The 26,890-nt window shown below is 37.8% G+C and overlaps 1 protein-coding gene and 1 pseudogene across 1 annotated transcript in view; one reads left to right on the forward strand and one right to left on the reverse strand.

Annotated features, from left to right (window-relative positions):
* On the reverse strand, positions 1–17,730 carry LOC141432660 (G-protein coupled receptor Mth2-like; annotated as a pseudogene).
* Positions 15,478–26,890, forward strand: part of LOC141432658 (RNA helicase aquarius-like) — a 25,589-nt gene continuing 14,176 nt past the window's right edge. The window contains exons 1-4 of the mRNA XM_074094358.1: positions 15,478–15,635; positions 16,224–16,335; positions 18,844–19,057; positions 19,958–20,006. Coding sequence (XP_073950459.1) covers positions 15,493–15,635; positions 16,224–16,335; positions 18,844–19,057; positions 19,958–20,006 — 518 coding nt within the window. The 5' untranslated portion in view covers positions 15,478–15,492. The remainder of the gene's footprint in view (positions 15,636–16,223; positions 16,336–18,843; positions 19,058–19,957; positions 20,007–26,890) is intronic.

Below are 26,890 nucleotides of genomic sequence, written 5' to 3' on the forward strand. Positions count from 1 at the left end.
CCTTTTCAATATATCTTGGTTGCCAATTACTATTCAAAAAGTCTAAAAGTAACTAAAATTACCATAGTACTGTTAAATAGCTATAAGACTTCTCCTTTGCTCTGACTATCGTCAATTATGTTTACCCTAAAATTACTATCCGTCTATAACGTTTAATTCACTGGTTGTAAAGTAGGTAGGTACCTACTTATTTTGGTTTTCTCCGTTCTCTTTCGTTGATCCATTTTTGTACCTATACCTTGATAGTGTGCCAGAATGTTTCCTCAGTAAGTACTGTTCAATTATAAACTGCTCCCAGTTTAAACTGTGCATTCAGTCAAGAATATACTTACATGAGATTTTTGAAACACTTCACTGGGTTTATATTCCATTAGTTGTTTTTGTCAAATCTTTCTTGTAAATATTCCGTTTAGTTGGTTTGAAAGAAATATTTCGTTCGTTGTTCACTCTGCCTCATTCAGGGCGTTCTGCTTGAGAAAACGCCGCTGTGTTTGTGGTATCAGGGCATTCTTAATATGTATGTCAGATTGCTTGAGAAAACGGCGCTGTGTTTGTGATATCAGTGTCAGCTTCTGTTCCAAAAAGCATCATTGAGCCAGCTGGTTCAAAAAAAATAGCCACGAACAGCATTTTTATTTATAATTTTAGTATATATAAGTGGATTCTATCAGTTTATCGCTGATTGTTTCGCTAAGATATTGCAATAAATATTGGTACTTCTGTAAGTTTTATCTCTTCAGTTGTAAGAATTGGCGCCTCTGCATCGTCTTTAAGTATTTACTTTTCTTCCAATGGCACAGCTATGGTGTGCGTGACTATGTCGTCTTCATCATCGGTCCCAACTGCCAGGTACCTCTCAGCCACGCCGTTCAAACAGCACAGCGCGTTTCGTTTATGCAGTGCCTTTACAACTCGCCGTCTGAACACCACCAGGGTCAAGAAGATTATGACACCTTGCAGACAATTGGTCAAGTCTGTTATTACCCTGAAATAACATCAAGTTTTGTTAGGTCTTTGTATGAGGATTGGATCTTAACTTGTTGTGTTTTAAGTATACTTAACCATAATTTATTTTCCTAAATTCGTACCTTTCGTATTCGTTTTAGTACGATTTCAAGGAATGAATGACTCAATAAGAAATTTAATCAGAATCAAATTGCCCAATCGGTTTTGGCAGATAATCTCTTAATATCGTCGACTTTTTGTAGGTAGTGTATATTATTATACATTAACCACAGCTTTTTTTATATCATCATATTAGATGTAACGTTTAAATCCTGAGTTCTTTAAATAATTCATATATTATGTAAATTAGGAAAATAAAAAATCATACCAAATGATGTGAGTTGGGGCAAGTGAGGTCACCATCTCGAAAATCCACGGCAAACCCATTACTATGAATAGCCTTAACATCATCGAGAACCTGAAATAGCATACAATATCTTAGTTTTATTAAATAAATGAAACGTTAATATCATAATATAGGTAGAGTCATTCACGATGATGCGTGCCGTGGTTCTTATTACATGTCATTAATGTCTAATTTTGTCAAAATTACGCGTCTTCGTTGTAGCACAGTATATATATACTAGGTATTGGTACTGCCAACATTACTATGATGCCAACAAGATGTTATGATGAAATGGGATGTAATCAGTAAGGTGTTTTGACACTGACGCGTTGCTTTCTTTTAGATTTTGGTTAAAACTGTTCAGGAAATATTAAACAATACAATATTTTAAATTGTACGGCTACTTAATAAATATTTCTTACTTGTATCTCAATGCGCGCACGTGGCTAGAGGAGAAGGTATATTTCCACAGGAACACCGACGTGTACACGAATATAGCCGCGTTCGCCGCCATCAATATCGAGATCACGCTGTACATGTACATCCACATCCGTTTCAGATCTGAAAATACAACGCAACTCATCAGTAAATTGAAATGCTGATGTAAAACTAATTCGATTTTAACCAATAAGAAAGCCACAGCGACTATATGCTCGCCCAAAGATATCGAAGGGTCACGATCGCTTGATTGGCTTGATTCGTTGGGTTTCACGTCACGATGTTGTTAAATAATAGGTAAATATGTAAACATCATGTAAAAATTAGCACTATTATACTAAGTCCTCATCTAAGCATACACGAAAATAAAGACTCGAAAACAGACATTAGTATTTCATACTGACCCGACTAGGGATCGATCGTGGGACCTCAAGTTTCGTAGCCAGATTCTCTAATCACTAGCTATAGTATCGAACCTATATAGCTGTTTAACCTCCTCCTTTTTTGATTTCCGTTAGTAATTTTGAATGCCACTTACCTAAGAACCAGCAATGGTTGTGACCTATCCCTGGCTTTTCGTGATGACCAGGGTGGTAGTTGACGATTATCAGGATCACAGTCAAGAGTATGGGCACCCCCCGCGTATATAGAATACCAAAGGAACTCCCTCCGGCCGTAGCTGATTGATGACCGCCTTGAAAAATAAATTATTAAGTATGATTCTTAGTCATTGAGATAATAAACGATCGTGCTTGATGTAGCTTAGAAAATGCATAGAAATCTGTATAGGGTTTAAAATTCGTTCTCGTCTAGGCTAGGGTACGCATACCTCAACCTCAAGCGATGATCTGAAGAGGGGGGGGGGGCTCCAACCGCGCGGCTAACAGGCTGTGAGCATTATACTTCTTTTTTTTAGCATTAGAAAGAAGGTAAGCGATCTTTACGTGTCTCTTTATTGAAAAACACTTGAAAAATAAGTCACAGCAAATAGTAACAATTAGCAAGGACATATGATCATTACATGCTTTTGGTATCATAAGTATTTTTTTAGCACAGAATAACTAATAGTATTACTATAATAGTAATAGTTACTGTTGTTTTGAAAACGTTTTTCAATAAAAAGACTCGTCAAGATTGTTTACCCTTTTTCTATTGCTAAAAAAACGAAGTATAGTGATGGTTGATTTACTTGGAAGCGGAAGGTATAATGGGTCTCATAAGAGCAACTGTCGCGAGGTTTAGTTTTGTCTCAAAATGTTATACATAGGAAAAAGCCTGGGCTAGTTCAAATTAATTCATTAGGTACAGTCAAGTGCAAAGATATCGACACGGCCAAAGTTACAAAAATATGTATAAACGACTTTATGCACTTAACATGAAGGTCGTGTTTACATACCTATTTTGTCACTTTGGCCGTGTCGATCTCTTTGCACTTGACTGTAGTTTGTAAAGGTACAGTCGACGAAAACGAATCGCGTACCAGAGTGGAACCATTTGGCTGCAAATGTCATGTTGAAATTCCATACATCTGCCGAAAAAAACTTCATGACATTGGTTGAGAAAGGTTCCGCCCTGGCAATCGATTCAGTTTCCACGACTGCTATTCGCTAAATTAGTGTGTAAACTCACTTTATGTTGATCAGAATTTGTATAGCTATTGCGTTCATCCAAAAGAAACTAGATATTATGAACAGATAGGTAACGAAACCTGAAACGAAACAAAAGGTTATATAAGTGTTTATTGATTTCACAGAGTGATTTGTAGGTGTAGGTATAACTAAAATAATCTACATAAGTACGTGGTAATATCGGTTGTTACTATTAAACTTGCATCAAATTTTAATTAAATACTCGTACATAAAAAAAACAACTGAATTCATTAAAGGTAAAACAATAATTCAAACAGTCAAGTGCCAGTCGGACTCGTGCTATAATCATGAAACAGACTGATTGAAATGAAAGCCAACACTTTCTTGTGACATAAATAAGACTAATTATTATGTTGTGTGTAGGTATACTCGGAGAGTAAGTCGATAGTCAGACTCGCACTTTGCAGTTGCTGTAACATTCACCTCTGACAGCGCACCACGTCATGTCTGAATACTCCATTACTTTCAGCACACACGACATGGCATTGGCGATTGCCAGGCTGCTGCATAGACTTATGATGCTTTTCCCTTGGACATCTCTGAAAGAAAATTAACATTTAGCCGGTGAACTAAGAGCTACTAATAGGTGCGAGAACAAAAGTGTTTGCTGCTTCAAATCATGCAAACATATTTTCCCAAAAATGTTTGACGTCACAATATAATATAATACCAGTTCTAGTTTTGTTATCCGATAAATACAGCCATGTCATATATTTTGAAATAAAATTATCGGTGTACCGATTGCATCTCAATAGTATTCGTATCTAAGCTCACTGAATATTATGATTATGACTTCTTACATACGTCATTGTTATTGCATCGATGTAAATCCACGGCAAGGTAGTCGAAAGTTTTGAAATGAAATTATAGGTGCACTGAATCTTAATAGTGCCTAACAGAATTATCATGACTACATCGGTACGTACTCGTAAGTAAAGTATTAATTACACAAGGCTAGCGATAATACCGGGGCTTTTTTAACGACTGCAGCGCGGCTATAACCCGTCATGGCGTAAATAACCATATCAAGCGAGGTTAGTTCCAGCCAAACATTTATAATCCTCATGAGGGGATCGGTAATAAATAATATATCTTTACAAGCTTTTATTTGACCTACAACGTATGTACCTACTCGTATGTATGTGCGGATCATATCTTGCAACTGAATTTTGACCTACTTCCGGTGCTCAGATTAACTTAAAATTTGGCATACTTATGGAAATCCGGTGATAATACATTAATCTGACAGTGACATCCTCCCGGTAGTCTGACCAGGATCGTCTCCGCAGAACGGACCTCCTCAATAGTTAATGGCATGAACTTGAACGAGGTATGGCAGTGTAGTTTAGATGACAATGCAAAGTGCAGTCAACAAAAAGTAAAGTCAGCACGAAAGCTTGTATTAAAAATGTATTTTTTAACATAAACTTTTACCTGAGTTCTGGAAGGGATATGTAGACAAAAGCAGTAAGCGCTAAAAACACGCTCGACGTCGCCATACAGTATCCTAACACTTCTTCGCTCACAAATTTTTGCTCCTCTTCGTCCTGGCATACAGCTATCACCGTTATTCTCGAACTATCGTTCTGCGTCTGAAGTCCGATGCAAAAACTGAAAACCATATGTGCATTTTATTAAGGGCTGACGCTACTGAGTGAACACAAACATCTTTGTTTAAAGACAGAGAGATATTCAGGTATATTTTTAGTTCAATGTAAGTATATTGTTATGTTGAGAAAGTAGGTAAATTACTACAAAGTTATCCCTCAACTAACTTTATTAACTGGCCCTTACCCGCGGCTTCGCAGGCGAAAACTATTAGGCATGGCAATTTGATTGAAATTTTGGGATTCCTCAAAAATTCCAATACATTACTTTTTTTCGGAAAGTTCCCAACTTTTTTTTTGCATGCCGCAAAAATTTCCGTGAAAATTCCCCAAAATTACATCGAGAATTTCAGTAGCGTGGTATAAAAAGCCCAGCGTCAATTGTCATATGTCTCTAATCCTAGTAGAAGTTTTAATTTAACGCGTTAAGGTTGTATCAGAAAAGTTTAGTCGTTTTCTTACATTTTGTAACCTTCATGCAACTTTGTTTATTATTTTTTTCCGAACTTTCTACAAAGCTGAGTTCGAAACGCGTCAGTGTAGTGTGGTGGTGGTGATAGATAGGTTTGTGTGATTTGTGTGTGTTCTTACTTACAGTGTGGAGGTGTAGGAACTGCATACATTTCTTGCATAAAATTAGCTATCATAAGGTCGCGGGTGAGCAAAGAAATTCTTTTAGTTCTTCTACAAAGCATTACAAAAATTTCATATCAAAATTTCATTTGAAAGTTTCTATTCTTAAGAAAAATAAACTCAATTCAAGTATCTTACTTGATACTAAATGTAGACACTGTGGACTAACAGAACATCACAATGCTCATTCAGAAAAGGGGGCATCCATAATTATGTGAGACAATTTTGGCGATTTTTCGACTTAAGGGGGGTGGACTGAATATCAGCGCCGCGCTTACGCTTACGCTTGCACTCGCAGCAAATGCTGAGTCCGTTTCTTATGCTACAAAAAACTGTTTTAAGTACTGATTAGGTTTAGTGTATGTTTTTCTTTTTCAACTGTTTTTTTTTTTTTTGTGGCAATAAATTATTACTTTCTTTTTTTCGTTCTTAATTTTTTTTTACTAATAAATAAGTTAAGTTGGAATTTACTGCAGGAATGATTTTAATCAAACGTGTAATATCTTCTGAAGAGTACCCAAGCTGGTCCTTTATTAGCAGTATAATTCAGTGCTGGTTATAAAATGTATCAATTTGCCTTCATTTGGAGCTAGTATTTTGTGAAGAAGAGCATGATGCAGGTACTTACTTGCCTGGTGGAATTCTACTCCATTCAATAACTTCATCCAGCATGATGCCCAAAGTGGCGTCTGGATTCAATCTGACCATAAAATCGGTATCGTTTGCCAAGATAACTGTCATGTTATCAGAACACCGTAGTGAGAACGTCATCGTTGAGTTTTGTTCCTCGTTGAAGCAAATGTGTCTACCCTCCTCGTCCTCCAGTACATCGTCTGTTGTCTCTGAGCAGCAATAACTGCCATTTATAGCTGCTGTTATTCCAGTCAGCATAAAAAGAACACTTAAAATAATGACACCTTCACCCTTCATTTTTACAGCGTTTGTCCTTTAATCAGTTACAGCGATGATGGCATCTAAGGACAAAAAATGAAGGTTAATAAATGTTCTCTTGAAATTTCACCACGAACTTGATGCTGATGTGCTAATGACTGAATCACTTCGTCTCCCATAAATTCACGTGCCATAAACATCTACATAACCGTGGTGTTTCTGGATTTTTTTGAAATGTCATCTTATAGAATGCAGTAGGTTAGCTTAGGTTACTTTAACAGCAATGCAGCAATAAATCAGGAATAAATTAGTTTATGACAAATGAAAAATATACAAAATGAAATTCGCGCACACGATAGTGAATCGCTGTTAGTTAACATGCGGGGTTAGTGACCTTTCTTAGTACCCGTGAAATTCAAGTGAGCCGGGAACTCGAACGCAGCTAGTTGCATGGCACATATATGCAAATAAAATATATTTCGTTTCATAGGTTCTCGTTTCAATAGGTAAATAGTAAGGTTTTATAAATATTACCGTAACTTTTTTTTTTTCAGATCAAACTCAAAGATGGTTTGATTTCATTGATATGGACCTCCGCAAAGCAAGTAACGCCTGATTCAAAAAGTTATCTAAGACTGTATTTCAGATCAGATAATAGTACAACTTTGGAATTCAAATAATTAACGTAGGTAGGTATCGCGTCAATGTAAATATTAGTGCTTTTAAATTGATAATGATTTGTATTTGCAGTTGGACTCGCTTATCAGTAAATAGTTATTTGTGCAACAAGAGAGCAAAGTTGTTTTTTGTTGCGAGTGTTGATTTTGAATCCCGAGTAAGCGAAGGATTCTATAATTGAATTACGAGCGTTAGCGAGTGATTCTAGGTTAGAATCCTGAGATCAGCAAGGGATTGAAATACACGAGATGCAAAAAAACTTTGGTCTCGTGTGACACATACAATTTTTCACCTCAGCAGCGAGAACATAATTTAAATTTAACATAAGAATAAAACCACATATACCTACCTACCTGTTTTCAAAACAAACACATTTTTTTAAAATAGAGTCCGATTATTATCAAATATAATAATTACATTTAAAACCATAAAAAGAGTCCAGTACCTACAATACAAATCGCATACTCATACCATGCAATCTTAACTTCTTGTACTAATGTCACACTTATTTTTTAATACTGCAAAAAGCCTCATCTCGGGGTAATTGAAAAGGTTGAACAATTAAACCTTTAAATATGATTTTTATTAAGATTTCTATTACATAAACTTAAATAGATTTGTTAAAAAATCATTCAATTAACAAATAATAATTATACTGTAGAGGCAGTATACGGATTTCTTTTATAAAAAAAAAAAACAAGAGAAGCGGCTTTCGTGCAACGAGGTTGCATACTTTATTAAAAGATCGGGAAAATTTACATTTTGGAAATATTTCGATATATTTTTAATACCAAAAATTTAATTTAAGTTTGTAATCGACAAATTTGATCCTATCTCTTACTTTTTTCGAGTTGAAGTGAAATGACAGATCAAAGTAAATTTCAAATATTTGGAATTCAGTGAGTAGACCCAACACTGTACTCAGCATTTAAAAAAAATAATTAAAAAGTTACTTTGTTTCACGGAGTGAGCAAAATGCGATTTTGCTCACTGATTTCTCATAGCAAAACCTGCCTGTTTGAGGTGCTGAGGTGAAAAATAATTTAATTGATAATTTTCAGTATTATTAGTATTCAGTAAAAAACATTTATTTGAATCACTCCAAACCTATCAACGAAACATACCTACCTAAGTATTACAAAATAATGCGATGAATTCCTCGAAAACACTTGTGAACTTGCACCTTTTAAACACTCAATTTCACGTGTTTATTTACTTGTACTTGCCGACGCGTCTTAAAATTTCGATCAAAGCAACGTGCGTCCGCGTTCGGGCATTGCCACACTGGCACTGAACTGCGCGGGAGAATACTTATACGCTGCCAAAATAATTGAATAAATAAACCATGAATGAATGAGTACTATAAATTGTATGCGCGTGATAGATAAGCATTTTTCATGGAATTTAACCCATTTTCTTTCACTGGATTTTGTTGTCCGAAATATCCGCTTTCTACGGCACATTTTATTACGATGCCAGTCGGATTTATGTACCTATCTTTTTTTCTCATTAAAGTTAGAGAGATTCGACTGTCAAGTATTATTTTAAAAAATAGATAGACGAATTACTTAATACCTATCCTCCTCCTATTTTTAATTTTGTTTTTTTCCTTTACATTCATAAGGGTTTGTAGCCTAAATTGAATAAAGATATTTTGACTTGACTTGAATTCATGTTCTAAAATTCACTTAATTTAAAAGCTTTAAAAAATCAGTGAATATGTATTTACTTAACCAAAATAAGGCTTGAAAGTAAGCAATAGATGAACGAGTTAGTTTGAAGGCCGACCCGAAGGGGAGGCCTTCGATAATACTAGTAAAGTTCATCTATTGCACTTTTGGCCGAGACTAAACATTGTGCTTTTCACGATCACTACTAGGAAATAAAAAATATTTATCACAAAACAAACAATAAGAATCCAATGACTGCATTGCTCCTGCCGTGTGATACTCTTTACCGGCCCGGATACTACCGACATGGAAATACCGACCCGATTTTTCCATTACACGCCCATAGAAACTCATGTCAGTTTGACACGAGTTTGTATGGGCGTTACACGAATAATCGGGTCGGTATTATCTGGGCCGGTAAATAGTGTCAACCCTCTCACCTATTTTAGTTTTTCTTTTATAACATTTTTTTTAACCGAATCCGTTCTTAGTGGCCAGTACGGAACCATATACTTAAAAATCAAAACGTCATCCTCGTCATGTCCGACCTGCTGCGAGGCTGTGACGTTTTTTCATACTTAAAAAAATTAAAGCATTTTGTGCATTATTATGCGTTTAAGAAAAACAAAAGTCATAAAAGTCAATTGGTCAATTTAATTTCACTTGCAGCAGACGATAAGAATAAGAATATTTATTTGCGAAAATGTAGTAGTAAATACAGTTGGAGAAGCGTTTTTGAGTGCGCACATTTTACTTAAACAAGCATGCAAATTTTACTTATAAATTACTTTTGATTGGTTCCATTGTCGTTTCAGCACGCCAGGAATGAAAGTCAGAAATTATATTCTAAAAAGTCGTATCGTATTATGAAATACATATATTGATACGACCTGTTTTCGTAATGTGTTACATTATTGCTGTCGTGTTTTGCGAGCCATAAATGAGATTCGAGTTAATTTGCTTCCAACTATGCTTTAATTTCATCATAACCGCACTAAATATCCAGCACAAAGCGGGACTTTTCTGCTCTAGAACGGAAAAATGTATGAAAATCCTTTATTGCATTGTTTTAGATTTCTTTTAAATTGAACCACCAAAGAGGTATTTTTACAAGTATTTTTGCTACAAAATTACCCTGCATAGTGTAAAAAAATCTAGTGTTAGGTTGCTCAACCTGACGATCTTATGAAATTTGAAAGATTGCGTACAAAAAATTGTTGCTACCAATCCTACCAAAAACAGTAAGTAGCCGTTTATTAAAAAAAAAACTTTGTGTTTGGTTGGCCAACCTAGCGCCCATCCGAAATTTAACAGAGCGCGGGTAAAAATATCTGCTACTAACTCTGCCAAAAAAAGTAAGAAATAAAAAAAAAAAAAAAAATTGGCAGGAACCTTGCGAATTTTCCGTGGACATTTTTGAGAGTGTAAACTTACAAAAATGGAACCATCGAGTGCTAGTGACATTTCTTTCCTATTAATTGTTAAGCATGAGTTTTTTTTCGTCTACATTCTTGTAATAGTTAAAAGAAAAGCAGCTTATGCACATCGCATTAAGTAATTTATATTGCCCTCGTGCTTTTGAAAGCCCTCGCTGACGCTCGGGCTCCAAATCGGCACTCGGTGCAATAATAAATAACTTTCTGCTTGGTGCAACAATCTACTATTTTAAATTGAGGTCGTAGCGAGCGATGCGCATTGCATGGTGTGGTTGTTGTCTCCACCTAAGTGGGTCGTCAGTCTTGTCTGTTTTGCAAACAAAGCCTTCTGTGCAGAAAAATCGTGCAAGCAGAACTAAGTTCAAAAGCTTATTATCATTGACCTAGAATTATGAAATTTGGCAAGAAGTAACATCTCGCACGGCAGATATTATTTTGAAGATTTTTTTTTTCAATTATAAAATTTTACCTGAGCTGTCTCCTGCCTGTTTGAGGTACCGAGATGAAAAAAACATATTGTAAACAAATAAAAGAGAATTTACCTGTACGGCGCTAATCGCCGTTGTATCAGCTACAAAGGTTGTATTGAGAAAAATGCAGAAACTGAAAAAAGTAAAGAAATTAACGAGAAATGAGTATTCTTAAAATATTAAATCTCAGTAATAGAGATAATTTACTTTTGCTGTCCCGCTACACAGGTAATTAGGACGATAATATTGAATGTACCTACTAATCCCAAATAAAGGGTCTTATCATGATCATGTCCCACTAATAAAGGTAATTCTGTGCTAAAGTGTCGGAGCCTTAGCATGAGTTTAAAATTTGTCCGGGGCTCGCTTAACCAGGTTACACTATATTTGCTTTCACGCACAGAGTTAGCTGTTTTGCACGTGAGAGCGTGGAGCAGAAAGGTAAAAGATTGTAGTACTTGTAGTTCACTGATATAGAGTAAGCAACGCATGCATGAATCAAACCATTAAGTGTCATTGATCAAGCTCTAAAGGTCCAAAATAATATGACATATATGAATCAATGCAATGATTCACAATTCCCTACTTACTAATTAACTTATTAAATTGTTTAGAAATAATATGTCACCAATTAACAGAGAACAGTATAACGGTTCGCATAAATCAATGGTTCATACGCAAAACCCAGCGCAGATGCAAGCCCAGAACTTCCTTGTGTGTCTGAGTGCCTATGTGTCTGCCAAATCTATATAAATAAGAATAAGAGAAAAATAAATGTTATCGTGTGTATTTTCTGCCACAAATGCCACAATCGATGTCGCCAGTTTTACGCCTCTGCTGCCCTGCTGTCAAGGAGCACATACATATTTTTTCTTGTCTTCATATGAAATATTATTATTATATAATCCTTATTCGTATTATAGAGTTTGTAGCTCATAATAAATATGTTAAAATTTTGCATGCCTATGAGGCAGATCATAGTGTAGTTATATATATATTTCGTTTCATTTCAAGAACCACCATTTCCGCATCACCTTCACCTTTTTGAGCAGTTAATTAAGTTATAGACCGGAGCTGGGAAAATTAATTAAGTATGGCTTTTTTACCATCTGCTCGGCCTCGTTGTTTGGTTCGCGTGTCATTTATACTTATATCTCTTGCTATTCCTTCTGTAGTCAAGCAAAACCCAATAATGTTTGGTAAATTATTTACACCTACCTACCTACGCGCAATACGGTAGTATATAGGTAGTTCTCATTGACCTACAATCATGAAATTTGGCGAAATTTGGTCCCGCAGCGCAACTTAAGGAAAAAAACGATAAATCTCAATGGACGTCACGTAACAATATATGTATATCATACGTATACATCGCACTTTATTTAAGACCAATGTGACAAATGCCATTCCCAAGAACCTCGACGAAAATTATCTGTTATGAATGTTTTCTGGTACCCGCGCCCAATGGCTTCCCGAGATCTTTACAAGATTTTACGTCCACCTTAATGAAGCTACCTAATATTTTGCCTCCCGCCCGGTACACAGAGACGATTGTCACTCCAAAACTTACGGCTCCAAACAGCCACTCCACGAGAAAAGCGCCCCACCCACTGGCACTCGGAGTGCGCAATTTGCTGAGCTATACGTCTAAGAACTAAAGCAACTGTACTTTACTTCTTCTACATACATCTCTACGGATTTAAATGCAGTTTACATCAATAGATAGAGGGATTAAAGAGGATGGTTTATATAAGCAATATATATAGCTTAGCGATGCGCCTGGGCTTCGCGCGAGTGTAGTTTTGGGAGAAGGGAGATGAAGTGTGAAGTTACAACCTCTGTTTGTAACTCTTTATTTTTTCGCCTCGTTTTTGTTTTCACAATGGCACCTGTGCGATACCAGGGCGCGTCACTATTTAGGTACATATGTCCTAACTACTTTCTTAATTAATTATGATATATTGTTTTGTTTCAGCTGCTACAAATGTTGAAATTCTACACACGCTTTGAAATAAGTGACGAATCTGGAGATCCATTGACAGACCGAGATATGACACTATTACATTATTCGAGGATAACTTCACTACAGGCAAGTATATCATCATAAATTAATTGATCTGAACTATCGCAAAACACGTAAATTATGCACTCGTAGAGTTTTATCTCCGTTAGCCAACAGTGGCCAACATAAATCTTTCTTTAGTTTAGACTATACTATGCAAAGTTGTTTCTAAATCATTGTGCTCGTTTTTTTTTAATGTGTAGCGGTCGCGGCGGCGCATTCCGCATTCGGTATGCTCGCAGTTTTAAAGACTCATGTACTTAGCTCTTTCTTTTTTGCAAGATCAACGTGTAATTATTTGCTTTGAACTTGACCTCTTTTTATTAACCTAGTAATTATAGTAACCTTGCAGGCTAAATTAGAGATAGTACATAAAGTGAGAGCAATTTTAGTATTAAAGTCAAGACTTGGAGCTCTATTACTATGTATCTATGTAAGTATCTGCTACAATAATACATTAATACAACATGAAAATGAGCAGTTCTCATACATTTATTCATTTTGGGGAACTCGAAAATGGCTCTAAGGATTTCGATGGAATTTGGCATGTGGGAGTTTTCTTGGGCCTTGGTCTTATCTTTAGGAAAACACGTGTTTTCGGATTTCACCGTGAGATTGCTCGGTTACCTTGGTATTAGTTAGATAAGTTCAGGAAAAACTAACACAGACCCTCTTTTAACCGACTCCAAACCAAAGAAGCGGTTTTCAAAGCGTCTTGTGTTTTTTACGCTTGATCATTAGTAACTTCTTGCCTTGTCTCGAGATTGTACAGTCGAGTTCATAAACTTGTGAGCAAAATCTTGATCAATAATATCTGAACACAGCTCTATTGTTGACGGCATAGAAGCGTGCTCAGATATTTTTGATCAAATTTTTGCTCACAAGTTTATGAACTCGACTGTATAAAGGTATAGTTTCCTTTTTCACGGCACCGCCCGTTATCTCATTTTAATTCCATTTAGGTCAGTGACCCGATTCTTCGTGTCGTCAATCTCAATCTATATCGAGAGATTGTATGGAAAATCGGAGGTATATCTGCTGAATCTCACATTGAACAATTTTCATAAATTATGTGACAAACCAAACGCTGTTGAACCTGACGTCCGCTTGTGACAAAAAGGGGTGTAGGTAACTAGTGTGTTATATTTTAATATTAAGCAGAGTTTAGACTTGCAAGAAAAATAGTGCAAGTTGCATTACATTGCGAGGCCGTAAAGCCAGCGAGTTTGTAGTGGGCAATGGAGCGCCGCAACGTAATGCAACTTGTACGATTTTTCTTGCAAGTCTAAACTCGGCTTTAGGTATGGTAAATTAGCTCTTGCCCGCTACTTCGGTAGCGCTCCGTGGAAATTACGCACTTTCTCGGGATAATAGTTATGTTAATAAGGGATGGTGGATTGTGAAGCTTCCTAATTCCTATTGTTGCAGGAACTACGAGTATTAGAATCGGTTCTGTAGTTGCGGAAAGATATTATCCCCTTCAGATACGTAAACACAGATAGGTAGGTGAAGCGATAAGGCCGCCTATTGCTTACATTAGAAAATCTCTACCTAATAATATATCTGTGTTTTCTGTACTGCTTACTATGTGTTGGTGCGCAATAAAGGGTTATTGTATTGTATTGTAAACAAAGAGACCCTCATGGAAATCACTACGTAGATAGTATAAGCCCTAGGTAGATATCGATAGCAATCATCGAAAAGGAATCTTTACACTCATTAATGTTAGCAAAATTTCGATTACTCGCATTGAACTGTACCTAATTTGTATCGTATTTTCCACATACTATAATATTATAAATGCGAAAGTGTGTGTGTGTGTGTTGTCCGTTTTTCACGTCGATCCGTCGTCGACGTGATTTTGGTATAGAGATACTTTATGGGCCAGAGAGTGACATAAATAGGCAAGTTTTTATCCCGGAAAAATTATCAGTTCCCGAGGGAACAGCGCGCGATAACTGAATTCCACGCGGACGAAGCCGCGGGCAAAAGCTAGTATAATAAGTATATGATCGGATTCACCGGTTATTATCAGGATAGTTTATTGGGCACTAAATTATTGGAAGACGTTTCCCATAAATTACTGCTGCTAAATATTTATGGCCCACTAACATTTACGAGTATAACCTGTTGAGCACTATACTAAGAAACCCGCGTGTAGACAAAAATAACATTCAAGAATCCTTTTTTGGTGTCTGAGGTTACTGAGTCACACCATACGTAAGTTCGGGGTAGAAACTATAATTAGCAAGGTTCTCTTTGAAATTGAGTGAGTTATTTTCGCGGACTACAAATATTAACACTTTTGGTCACCATCCAAAAAGGTTAAGAACCGCTGGTATAGAGCGATGTGACAGAGCGCACGTAATCAGGTAGACCTATTTTAATAGGCATACTTTGGATACCTGATACATCCCATGACGCAAGAGTCATATCACTGTGAGTGAACTCCTAAGCCAGCCGGTAGTCTACGAGATCTTTAGGGGCTGTTTCACCATCCATTGATTAGTGTTAACTGACGGTTAAATGTGATGCCGTCTCTATTTGTTTTGTTCGAATAGACGGAGACGGCATCACATTAAACCGTCAGTTAACCCTAATCAATGGATGGTGAAACAGCCCCTTAGTAATAATATTTATTCACAGAAAGCAGCCTTCGCAAAGTTTCCGGACCTACGCCTGTTCGCCCTAGCCAATGTCGCCAGTGTTGACACACGGGACTCCTTGCACAAACATTTCGGTAGCCTAAGGTATGTTGAATGAGGTTAGACATTGATATATCAACAAAAAACATACGACCATTAGAGAGAAAGAAATAATATACAAATTCTTAATTAAGATTTCATTGTTATGGTAGCCGCGAAAAGGCGCCGACTCAGCTTTGTGTTGAAAACATTGTTGCCAAAGCGCTGAGCTGATCTTCTTCCGTCACCGATTGACAACGTGTTGTTGTTGATAAGCAGTGTCGTTTCGCAAGTGCTTGCCAACATCTATGGGATGGAGGGAATGCTAAATGTCCAGTCTTTTACCCAGTTTAGACGTATCTTTCATTCGTTATTAAGGTCGGCCAACACGCGCAACCGTAACCATATTGTTTACTCCATCCAACTCCATCCTTGAATTCGTGCTTGTTTTGCTAATGAAGCATGTATCATAGAAATGCACAGAAACAAACATTTAAGCGCGAATAACATTGTTCAATTTGTAAAAGCCACTTAGAAAGTAACTTCCTGTGCCAAAATTCCTTATTGAAATTTTAAAACACAGTGGCGAGACGACACTGCTTAAATATGTATGTATGTGGCTTTAATAATAATATGTATGGGTTATTTGTTCAGTGACAAGGCCTTACGAGCTATCGCCACACACCTGAACCTGGTTCCACCTGAAGGCAAGCAAGATGAAGCTCCGCATTACAGGGTGGATAAAGAGTTCCTCAAGGAGTTACTGGTACGATATCTTTGCATACTTGCAAACATGTTTTAACATTTTTATATAAACAGCTTACAAAGTATGTAATAATGTATTCATCACACTTGCTCGTAAATAGTGTCGTAACATGCAGGCTACCTTGGTTGCAACCCCCCAAATAAAACCCTCGACCTTAATGTGCTTGTCATGAAACCCAAGGTCGGTAAATGAGTCATAGCGCGTACTAATTTTCTTGTCATGAAGCCCAAGGTCGGTAAATGAGTCATTGCGCGTATTAATACTGCTGCGCGAGCTGCTGCCGCGCGCAGCAGAAGGACCACATGCACACGCGGCTCAGGCACATGCTGCGGAGGGGGAGGACGGCGCTGCTAAGAGGGCAGCCGGCGGTATATTATCGGCAATATTTGGAAGAATTATGTTTTTTCTTTTACAAAATTAAAATTTTACTCGCAAATGTGATGAAAAACTAGAAATGTACTAGAATTACGAACATCGACTCATTAAAGCCCTCATTGCAGTCTTCGACTTCGGGCTTCTAATAGACTCTCGTTCGTAATTCCTTATTTACCGCCCTTAAGACACAATGTACTAGAACAAATGTTGCAATTCAGTGTTTACGTTATTTGAGTGGGCCGATTGACTTGAACGATATTTTGTACAATGTATGGACAAAACGGTTGCATTACTACTACACTTAAAATTTTATTATTAACAGTTAAAAATATCTACTACATGAACATATGTTTAAAGTCTCCATTTGTTCCATTTTAGGTACGCACCTACCCTACCTTAGGTAGTCTTTGTCCTATTTTTTTGGGATATTTTTGGGGTTAATTGCTATCTTTCCACCCTTGGACCTTGGGTCCTAAGGGTCACGGTTTTGGAGATATGACTTTTTAAATGTTTTTCTCAAATTTCCAGAAACCCGCCTTTAAACGTTCGTAACTTTTTTATTAATGTATGTAAAAATATTATTTATTGTATTTAATACTTGGTAAAAATCATATCTCCAAAACCGTGACCCTTAGGACCCAAGATCCAAGAACGAAAACATAGCAAATAACCCCAAAAAAATCCCAAAAAGATTTGACGGTCCATGTGCCAAACACCCAGTATATATTATATATAAATATATATATATATATAATAGAAATTAGACTATTAGTTACACAAATGACAAAAAATTAAATATTGCTAGACGTCGAGTGTTACAAAGAAACTTAGGTATTTATTTAACTTACTTACCTATGCGCTGATGTATATTTTTTATACTAAATTATATGTATATGTATTCAAACAAGGTAAAGGTGAACGCACATTTTCACTTTATTCTATTTTAATAAGGCGAACCGGTATACACATCTTTGCCCTTCACTGTGCTCACCTAAAGTCTTAATACGTGCGTTCGCTCATGTTTCCTTGACATCACTGATAGTCACCTGTCGCTATAAAACGATAGTGCAATTAATTGCATAAGATAGAGCACGATAAAAGAGTAGAAATTAATTAAGGACGCCACTATTTTCGTAACTGTCACATTTTTTACGTAAAGTGCTTGAACATGGCAACATTTTGTATGTAAGATTATACCTAATTGCTCTTTCATCTGTTTTCCTTTTTTATTTATTGTTAATGTTGTACGTGTACGCTATCTGCTTTCTCTATCCTAATATGCTTCTGATATGATTTTTTATATAAAAGTATATAAAGCTCGTAGTAGTTCGTGGGTTCGCAACCCGGGTTCACACCTCTCGGTTCATTCATTTCAACTATGTGAAGCGAATGACACTCTAACGTGTGTGTGTATACCCTAGTATTTTCATAGCAAAAAATAATAACATTAAGCCGGCCTACGCGGGCCAGTCACTTGCATTGTCCACCGCAAACCCTGGACCGTCCAAGTTACATTAGCATGTTGTCACAACGGGTCACACTCTTTCCCGGCCGGGATAACACCGACATGGAAATACCGGCCCTGTTTTTTGTGTACTCGCCCATAGAAACTGACAGGAGCTACTATGGGCGTGTACACGAAAAACAGGGTCGGTATTTCCATCCCGGTATTATGGCCGGGAAAGAGTGTCACCCGTCTCAACTATTTTAATTAGGACGTTCTAATCTTTGTACCAAAAAATATCAATTTTTCAACTTTCAAGTGAAATGCTTACTAACGAACGAAAAGCATTTCATTTTTATTTATATAGATGACATACTATTGCAATTTAAGGAAGTTAGCATGACTTTAGCTTTCAAATTTTCCCATAACTGCTCAAAGTCCACTTTGTGTGACTCAATAATAATCATAAACCAAACACGTTCACACAAAACAAAAAGGTAATAGCGAAAAAGGTTTTCCTTATTACGTATTTAGCAGGTTTTTATTATTTAATTTATTTGTAGAGTAAATATGTACAGGTATCTACTTCTTTTTCCGCCGGGCGGTCTATCGTAGTCCGGGGAGGGAGGTGTTTTTGAACCACCTTTAAGTTCAATTCTGTAAAACTTTTTTTATTTTATTTTATCCAGATATCACGTCACGAGCGACGTATATCCCAACTTGAAGAGCTGAACTCTATGCCCCTGTATCCCACCGAGGAAGTGATCTGGGATGAAAACGTGGTTCCAACGGAGATTTACAGCGGGGAGAACTGCCTGGCGCTGCCGAAACTCAACCTTCAGTTCTTGACACTGCACGACTATCTGCTAAGGAACTTCAATTTGTTCAGACTCGAAAGCACATGTAAGACAATAAAATAACTGAAAGCTACTTCTTTCTATTGATTAATATCTTCTATATTCTTCTCTACGGCATTTTTTTTAACCCTGCAACTCCCTTGCTACCTCAAAGAGCGATTTAGCTATGTTACCTACTTCTGTTCGTTGCTCTCATAACTTTCTCCTTACTGTCCCACTCTCAAACTCTAAATTCTATGTTTATTCTTACACTGTCCAGACCACTCGGTTGTGGAACTCCCTACCGATAGACTTGAGGCGCGCAAAGTCTTTGCTTTTGACGACCAGATGGCCTAGTGGTTAGAGAACCTGACTACGAAGCTTGAGGTCCCGGGTTCGATTCCCGTGTCGGGGCAGATATTTATATGAAAATACGTATGTTTGTTCTCGGGTCTTGGGTGTTAAATATGTATTTAAGTATGTATCTATCTATATAATTATATTTATCCGTTGCTTAGTACCCATAACACAAGCTTTGCTAAGCTTACTTTGGGACTAGGTCAATTGGTGTGAATTGTCCCGTGATATTTATTTATTTATGCTTAGAGAGCACTATCTGTCATCTTGCGTATGAATGTTATAGTTAGCTTATTTATATGTTGTTATGGTATTTATCTGTTTAGATTTGTTGTGTATGTGTATTGTATGTGTTAGTTTTATGTATTCTTGATACTGCTCTAATCTACTGTAAATTGCACCACCTGCTAAAATGTATTCTTGCTGTCCATTGTAATGGTTGCCTAGAAGAGATCGCTCTGAAGCGATAAGGCCGCCTATTGCTTACCTTAGAAAATCTCTATGTATATACTTGTGTTTTCTGTACTGCTTACTGTGTTGGTGTGCAATAAAGAGTTATTGTATTGTACTGTATTGTAATATAAGCTGTACATCATATTTTTTGTTTTAGATGAAATACGTCAAGATATAGAAGATTCAGTCTACCGATTGGCTCCATGGTATGTAAAAACCTATATATCTTGAATAAATAATTGTAGAAGATCTCTATCTATACAACGGTACTGTGATGGACTACGCTTGAACCACTGAAGCTAGAACTTAAAATGTGCATACTAACTTGATAGAGACAAGTTTTTTTTTATTCGTCCGCGTGGTGAAGTAAAGAGCATAAGCTAGTCCTCTAATAAAGAGACATTATTTTGGTTACTTCTTGGTGTGTATGTATAGGTGAACTGACCCTTACGCTTACCTCACAGATACAGTATTATCGCTGATATCATTTAATAACCTTTAGCGTTACCGTTCCACGAATCGTAAACGATTTTACGATTTGTTCAGTTATCGAGAATGAGTCGTTCATTACGTACCTGCTACCTATTTATTAGATTGTTTTTCTTATTTAACCAATGTTTCTTTAGTATCGTTCTGTTAACGTGGTCTTAACAGTTGAAATGATTTGTACTTTCTACCGGACATTGACCGCGATTACCTTTGATTTTCATATATTTCTATGCGAAAAATATTTCTATTAGGTATATATCGTATGGTATTATTGTATTATATTAATATTTTTCCAAGGGTATTTTAAAAAGATCGAGAAGTTAAAATAATAATAATCACAAAAATGTGATTTTAATGAAACAGACATTTAATGAAACTAAGGAATTTCTTGAAGTTTTTCATTCTAATTTAAATAATGAAATAAAACTAATAAATTCATCACAACTTGCACTGACGTAACTAAACATAGTGACATAATAGTTAACTAGGTACAGTACAATTACTTGGAGTTAACACTTGACAGATGGGCGTGCCTTCAGTCAATTTTCAACTTTGAGGTCATACAAATAAATTAACTTTTACATAATCTGTTAACGTGGGCGTATACTAAAAATCGCTTTATTTGTATGATGTCAAAGTTGAAAATTGACTGAAGGCACGCCCATCTGTCAAGTGTTAACTCCAAGTAATCGTATTGTATGTACCTCTACCTACGACCGCAACCAATACCTAGTGATGATGAAGTGATGATTTAACTGACCACACATTAGTCCGCTTTTGCTACAGATATTGTGAATGTATTTGGCATTGAAATGTGAAAACAAAACTATTAACTAACCGCAACAAAGTTATCTTATCATGACAATTTCAGTCATAATATCCAAAAACTGCTTTAATTTAAGCTGATTAAATACGAACGCAAAATCCAACACCTATGCTGAATTGTGGCATAATAAAAGAGGAGAAGTAAGTTCACTACAAACTAAAGTACATCGCGCGGCTTTAATATAGACTGAGAGGTGGCAGGAATTTTTAAAACGATCACGGAAACGGTTAGACTCATTTTTATGTGTTGTAGAGTGGTCTGCTGATGTGAATAATTTTGGTCTGCCTGCTCTCAGTGGGTGCAACTTTGAGATATAGCGCATAAAAGAGGCTTTATTGTTGCGAAAAAAAAACGATAACAGAAATGGTTAGTTTTAGTACATATTCAAAGTATGGCGTCTCCGCATGTGAAACGAATTGGTCTGCCTGCTCTCAGTGGTTGCATTTCGGAGCTATGACGCGCGCAAGTCGCTTTATTGTTGTGAAAAAAAAACGATAAGGGAAATGGTCAGTTTTGGAACCGATTCCAAGTATGACATCACCGCCGCTGAAACAAGTTGGTCTGCCGGCTCTAAGTGGTTGTATTTCAGAGCTATGATGCTCGCAAGATGCTTAATTGTAAAGAAAATTCAAGGTAATGGTAATCAATAAAATAAATCTCAGAGACCGTTAGTACTAGAAAGCTGTAATTTGGTATAAATATACTTATCTATCACGCCAACAAAGTGGTAAAATAAAAAATAATAAAAAACATTTTTTTAGGGTACTTCCCATAGACATAAAATGAGGGTGATTTTTTGTTCTCAACTAACCCTGTATTGTGGGGTATCGTTAGATAGGTTTTTTAAAACCAATGGGGGTTGCTAAGACGATTTTTAGATTCAGTGATCTGTTTGTGAAATATTCAACTTTAAAGTTAAAACTTTCATCAATCGAGCGTCACCCCCTCTAAAATCTAAACCGTTGGGTGGAAAAATTTGGAAAAATTAAGGATGGTAGTAAGTATATGAAATTCACAAGAAATATTATAACGACTAAGATTGTTTGAGAATTTGTATTAGTTCAAGAGTTACTAGCAGCCTAAGGTATAAACATACCTGAACTTGGAAGATTCCGTACACAATACGAAATCCTTAGAAAAATATTAAGTACTTGATTTTTTCCTAATGGCTACGGAACCCTTTCTGGGACGTGTCCGATACGCTCTTAAGAAGTCTTCTCTAAGAAGTTTGGCTAAGTGCCACTTGCAAGCGCATGAACGACACCGTCGGAGTTGAAGCGTCGTGAAATCAGGAATCTATTACGAAATCCCCATCTATGTTACCAAAGCTGATTACACTAATTATAACTGATTGCCGCAGATAGTCGGGCTCTCAGATTATCGCGCTTGGTTATAAGTCACAGCGCCGTCTCAGTTCAAAGTCGTGGAGGTTTAGCCTTTACCTTAGCTCTCCACTCCTGTCGGTTAGCGGCCTCGTTCTCCCACTGAGACGGCACTATGGTGCAACTTTTCATGGTCTTCTTTAACACGTCCTTATACCTCAAAACTTGTCCGCCATGCTTACGCTTGCCATCCTCAAGTTCTGACCAGAAGACGCGCTTCGTCACCCGCTGCTCTGACATTCGCGTAACGTGTCCGCACCACCGAAGTGGTCGCCGCATGAGGTAGGACTCAATGCACCTACCTACATTGGCTCTGCGCAGCACTTCGGTATTCCGCACATGATCAGACCATTTGATCCTTCAAACTTTTCGGAGGCATCTTAGGTGGAGACGGTCTAGCATGCGGATGTGCCTGTGTACACAGAGATCTTTGTGACTAGTTTAAGGTCATGCGAACAGAAAACCTTGAAATCCAACTTACCGAATGCTGCAGCTGCAGCTCCGATTCGGCTGTTAATCTCGGCGTCAAGGTCACACACACACGCGCTAGCACACAACCTTGCTTCACCCCACAGGTAACGGGTAAGAAGTTTGATTATTCACTGTCGAGAGCGCCGCAGCACTGCATGTCGTCATGCAGGAGTCGGAGAAGTCTCACAAAGTTTTCTGTGCATCCTATCTTAGCTTCTCGAGGGACACTATCAAAGGTTTTCTCGAGATCGACGAAGCAGATGCACATGCGGCGGCTTTGCTCTCTGTTATTTTCCTGTAATTGCCGCAGTGAGAAAATAGCGCCCAGATTAACAGCCAAATCGGAGCTGCAGCTGCAGCATTCTATAAGTTGGATTTCAAGCTCTTCTATACGCATGATCTTAAACTAGTCACAAAGATCTCTGTGTACATGTCCATGGTCGTTTCTAACTTATTGTACTCTGCTGAAGCGTGGATGGTGTATCGCAGGCACATCCGCATGCTAGACCGTTTCCACCTAAGATGCCTCCGAAAACTTTGTAGGATCAAATGGTCTGATTCGTGTGCGGAATACGGAAGTGCTGCGCAGGGCCAATGTAGGTGGCATTGAGTCCTACCTCATGCGGCGACAACTTCGGTGGTGCGGACACGTTACGCGAATTAGGTCGAATGCCAAACTGAGTCTCAGGCAATATCTTTTCAGAAAGTTCCTTAAGGCGGTTCATTAGGACTCGGGCAAATATTTTCCCAGGGACTAACATCAGAGAAGTAATCCTTTGTTCTTATATAAGACTTTCAAGGCTGATGGGACTCTCTTCTCTCCACATCAGCTGAAAGAGCTCCCATACGGCCGTATGCAATTCCTCAACGCCGTATTTGAGCAGTTCACCCGGTATAAAATCAATGCCGACCGCTCGCTTATTTTGTTGTTGCTTAAGCAAGAACAACCTTGCTTTGTCTCAGCGGCTAGTCCAGCTTTATGTTAATAGACAGTTGGGAAATTGAGCAGAGAGTTGAAATGTTCTGCCCATCGCATCAGCACTTCTTATCCTTACCTTTAAGAAGGCCTTCGCCACTAACGGCTTAATTTCAGCATAGAACTTCCCTAGCTGATTAGTATTTGCAAGCCACTGCAAATAGCGAGCTTTGTCTTGCCATCACTTGTCTTTTGTTTCCGAGCTAGTCTGCGTAGCTCCAGGTCACTACTTTTGATCTTCACCATACTGTATGGATTGGTACCCCTGTGCTGCCGTAGAGGACGTCGGTTATCAATCGCCTTTCTAAGGACTCCATCATTCTCATCAAACCAATCCTCGTGTTTTGGTTTGGACTTTCAGACCTCAATCAGCATCAAGATCGCCATGATCTTATTAGAAAGAAGCAACGCAGCAATCAAGAGTCATAGTATATTTTCCTTGATCCCGAGATCCTAAACCTATCAACGGTTAGAGACGTCGGCTTAGTTCTACCAGATGTACAAGGCAAGGAGGATGGAGGCGGAGACGAAGTTTCGTGACAACAAGCCTATGATCGGTCCAGAAGTGTGCACCACGCATGAAACGGGTGATTAGGACTTGGGAAACATCTCTTTGGCGTACGATGGCATAATCTATCAGATGCGTGTTTGGACCTTGGATGCATCCACGTGTTTTAATGCTTAGCGGGAAGTCTGAACATTGCGTTTGTAACTGCAAGATGAAATTGTGCACAGAAATTTAGTAGCAGCTGTCAGTTATCGTTCATTCTGCCTACTCCGTGTTACCTAGAACATTAGGCCATGCAATAAAGTCCTGTCTGACTCTGGCATTGAAATCACCCAACTGAAGGATCTGCTCCCTGGGTCGTACACTCTCCATACAGTGACTCTACGGAGCTTATCCAACATACAAGATGATAACATTAAGGTAGTTGTTGTTATCCAGGTGGAGGCGCAAAGTGATCACGCGGTCCGAGATGTGCACCGGATTCTCTTGTAACTTCTTAATGAGTTGATTCTTGAACCGCAAATCCTACGCCTGACCTTCGCGGCTCGGACGAGGCGAGTCCTTTCCAGAAGAATGTGTACCCGCCACCTTGCTCCACCAGCTCACCCTCATCAGCAAGGTGTGTTTCGCTGAGAGCAGCTACATCGGTATTATAGCGAGAGAGTTCCCGAACTACAATGGCGGTCTTTTGCTCTGGGCAGGCGTTGTCATTACGATCAAGAAGAGTTCCCACGTTCCATGCACCAAATCTCATTTCCGATTGATTTATAGTATTATTATTATTTATTTTATTTCGATCACGTGTTTTAAGATGCGAAGGCAGTCGCGGTTACACTACACCTTCCGTGTGTTTGGCGTGAACTTTTTTCAGGGCACCTTTTCTAGCCCCTTCCAAGGCTAAGCAAAGAGAGCAGTACCACCCTTAATAGGGCTGCTCTGATGCTCCGGGTGCTGCCGAACCCTCTCAGTCCCCCCAGTGCAGAACGAAGCGACCACGGTGTCATACAACACCCCCAGAGCCGCCCACGTGTTGGCCTCAGACAAAGCCCGGTTGCATCAAACCAAAACCTTTCTACTTCAGTCATTCGCCCTGGGACTTTGTTGCTTCTAATATTTGTATAAATGAATACGGACTCTTTAATATGTAATGGTAATTCACCGTTTCACTTGATACCCAGTAGAGGATTACAAAGAAAAATCAAGTAATCTTGAAATCAGGAATCGATTACGAAATCCCCATCTTTGTTACCAAAGCTGATTACATTATATTATATAAGTAAGTTGAATTAATAAAAACCGGCCAAGAGCGTATCGGACATGCCCAAGAAAGGGTTCCGTAGCCATTACGAAAAAATCAAGTACTTAATATTTTTCTAAGGATTTCGTATTGTGTACGGTACGGATCTTCCAAGTTCAGGTATGTTTTATACCTAAGCTGCTAGTAACTATTGAACTACTACAAATTCTCAAACAATCTTAGTCGTTATAATATTTCTTGTAAATTTCATATACTTACTACCATCCTTAATTTTTCCAAATTTTCCACCCAACGGTTTAGATTTTAGAGGGGGTGACGCTCGATTTGATGAAAGTTTTCACTTTAAAGTTGAATATTTCACAAACAGATCACTGAATCTAAAAATCGTCTTAGCAACCCCTAATTGGTTTTAAAGACCTATCCAACGATACCCCACAATACAGGGTTAGTTGAGAAAAAAAAATCACCCTCATTTTATGTCTATGGGAGGTACCCTAAAAAATTTATTTTTTTTTTTTTTATTTTACCACTTTGTTGGCGTGATAGATAAGTATATTTATACCAAATTACAGCTTTCTAGTACTAACGGTCTCTGAGATTTATTTTATTGATTACCATTACCTTGAATTTTCTTTACAATTAAGCATCTTGCGAGCATCATAGCTCTGAAATACAACCACTTAGAGCCGGCAGACCAACTTGTTTCAGCGCGGTGATGTCATACTTGGAATCGGTTCCAAAACTGACCATTACTCTTATCGTTTTTTTTTTCACAACAATAAAGCGACTTGCGCGCGTCATAGCTCCGAAATGCAACCACTGAGAGCAGGCAGACCAATTCGTTTCACATGCGGAGACGCCATACTTTGAATATGTACTAAAACTAACCATTTCTGTTATCGTTTTTTTTTCGCAACAATAAAGCCTATTTTATGCGCTATATCTCAAAGTTGCACCCACTGAGAGCAGGCAGACCAAAATTATTCACATCAGCAGACCACTCTACAACACATAAAAATGAGTCTAACCGTTTCCGTGATCGTTTTAAAAATTCCTGCCACCTCTTAGACTAATAAGTGCGCGCCGGTTGGCGCCGGTACGCTCGCACCCGCCGCACGCACACACCGATAATTTAAGGAGGATTCAGTTTTTTTTAGTCAAGGCTGCGCTGCCGTCGGTG

This window comes from Choristoneura fumiferana, chromosome 11, assembly GCF_025370935.1.
Source record: "Choristoneura fumiferana chromosome 11, NRCan_CFum_1, whole genome shotgun sequence".
Classification (NCBI taxonomy): Eukaryota; Metazoa; Arthropoda; class Insecta; order Lepidoptera; family Tortricidae; genus Choristoneura; species Choristoneura fumiferana.